This window comes from Octopus bimaculoides, chromosome 19 (assembly GCF_001194135.2).
Source record: "Octopus bimaculoides isolate UCB-OBI-ISO-001 chromosome 19, ASM119413v2, whole genome shotgun sequence".
Classification (NCBI taxonomy): Eukaryota; Metazoa; Mollusca; class Cephalopoda; order Octopoda; family Octopodidae; genus Octopus; species Octopus bimaculoides.
The window spans coordinates 4,601,718-4,604,217 of record NC_068999.1 but is presented as its reverse complement, the minus strand read 5'-3'; the positions used below and the strand labels follow the sequence as shown (position 1 = coordinate 4,604,217).

The 2,500-nt window shown below is 39.2% G+C and overlaps 1 protein-coding gene across 1 annotated transcript in view; it reads left to right on the top strand.

Moving 5' to 3' along the window:
- The window catches only part of LOC106872700 (arrestin domain-containing protein 4), a 173,149-nt gene that overhangs the window by 160,537 nt on the left and 10,112 nt on the right, over positions 1-2,500 (top strand). The window contains exon 5 of the mRNA XM_052974887.1: positions 1,064-1,287. Coding sequence (XP_052830847.1) covers positions 1,064-1,287 — 224 coding nt within the window. The remainder of the gene's footprint in view (positions 1-1,063; positions 1,288-2,500) is intronic.

Genomic DNA, 2,500 nt, shown 5'->3' with positions numbered 1-2,500 from the left:
CGTGGATGCGCGAGATCAGAGTAAAGTCGACTCGGGGTACAGATTTCGTTGGTTGTAGCAAATAGTCAAACACAGTAGACCTCGTTAAAGGCACCCCGTGACCAAGTGATGGTCTTTAAAACCAGGCAACGGATGAAGTTTACTACTCATGAAGAGAAACGATTTCTCCGATTCTTCCCCCCCCCCACCATGGTTCCGTCTACCAAATTTCACTCAGGGCATTTTTTTCTTGACTCTAGATTATGCAAAACGGCACTTACCAAAGGTGGTCTGTTGTGAGATTGAACTCACAGTCACGTAGTTGTGATACAAACTTGTCCAGCAAACAACCATGTGCGAATCCACAAGTGCCCAACCACTGAGTCCAGTCAGGCGCAACTTCTGCCTTGTTGAATTTGTAACATTTTAAATTGGGACAAATGGTAATTGTGACAGAAATGTGTTACTAGATGGAGCCAGTGGAATAATTGTTTGACCTGGAATATAAATGAAAGGTCTTTCAAATCCCATTTGACTGTCTTTAAGAAAACGGGTGACATATTGGTTGATGTCATCCTTAATACATCAGAGAAAAAAAATGAAGGAATGACGACGGGTTAAACGACTTTGAACATAGATGAACTTCATTAGAAATTAACAAGGGGTTAAATAACACAACCAACAAAAGATGAAGTAGTCCTAGATACACTATGGCTTTGACGATTAGCCATAGGTCTGGAACGTCTCTAATCATACGTTACTCCGATTAGGGTTGACCTGGCCCCAAACTATAAAAGCAACATCACTCACAAAACACTAAGCAGACTCTGTGAGGTTACTCGACCTTCAGAAATAGCAACCAAATGATCCTCACTTTATGAAGGTTAAACAATAACAATAATACGTTAAGTAATGCAATGCTCAATACACTATTTAAAAATAAAACTCAAGGTCTACGGTTAGGATGCCTTTAATCCTACATCCTGCTGGACCAGAGAATAACCAAGGTCTAACAAGAACAACTGTTTATATTTCACGAAAACCATTTTGTTATTCGAATGCTTTTTATTTTTTAATTTTTCAGGAGAGAAGGAAGTGGACGAAGCCCTCCTCCACCCCGGTTCCTACTATTTCCCGTTTGAGTTCAACCTTCCACAACGATTGCCGTCGTCATTCAAAAGTAAACATGGCCGCTTACGCTATTTTGCTAGGATGACCATATATACACCAGACGGGCCCCACCATGAGAGGAAGAGCAAGTTTGCTGTGATAAGTGCTCTAGATTTGAACTCCGAACCCGACGCTGCTGTGAGTAAAGATATTACGTCATAAAGTATAAACTATTTGTTTCGTTTAGTTTTATTTGTAGAGTCTTGATGAGTGGAGGAGTATTAATTAAATAAATGGAGTAGCATGAAACGTGCGTACTGCAATAACCTTTAAAATCCGAGTTGCTTTATATATATATATATATATAAGTACTAGAAATATTATTATTTCTAAATCTCTCAAAGAGAGATATTTACTTTGTATAAATGCTATGAGTACTCTAGTTAATATGGCGGCCTTGGTCGACATCGAATGTGTTAGGTCTTTATATGGCTAGAAAAATCTGGGGAACATGTGTATAGCGTTGAACAGAGAGTAGTAGGAGGAGAATAAGCCTGAATTAATGTCTGATAGAATGTACATATACATATATATATAAAGAAGTCCGTCGTATATATGTATATACGACCAGATTCTTCCTGTTTTTCTTCCTCCATTTTCATCTTGCATATATATATATATATCATCATCATCATCATCATCATCATCATCGTCGTTGTCATCATCATCATCATTATTAAGACGGTGAGCTGGCAGAATCGTTAGCACGCCGGGCGAAATGCTTAGCGATATTTCATCCAACTTTATTTTTTATGTTCTGAGTTCAAATTCCGCCGAGGTCGACTTTGCCATTCATCCTTTCGCGATCGGTAAATTAAGTACCAGTCAAGTGCTGGGGTCGATGTAATCGACTAGTTCCTTCCCCCAAATTTCAGGCCTTGTGAAATAATATTATTATTATTATTATTATTATTATTATTATTATTATTATTATTATTATTATTATTATTATTATTAGGGAGTCACCTGTAGGTTCATTGTTTCACTCTTCAAAATCTCCTTTGCTCAACCAAGTCCATAATTCCACTGTACAACCCACCCCCTCTCTGGGTTTTATCTCTCTCTGTTCGCCATACTTTTTTCTTTCACTTCCTCCCGCTCTCTCCCGTGCTCTCTCCCTCTCCCTTTCCTTTCCCCTCACCTCTCGCTCTCCCTCTCTCGCTCGAACATTCCATTAACTGGTGTCTTCCAGATGCACCTTTATTTCTCATATTCCAGACGTTTCCATCACATTTTATATTTTATTACTTTTCATATTGACAACAGATGTTCCATACAGCCGTCAGTATCTTGTCCCTCCCCCCGCCACACACACACGCACGCGCGCACACACACACACACACACACACAC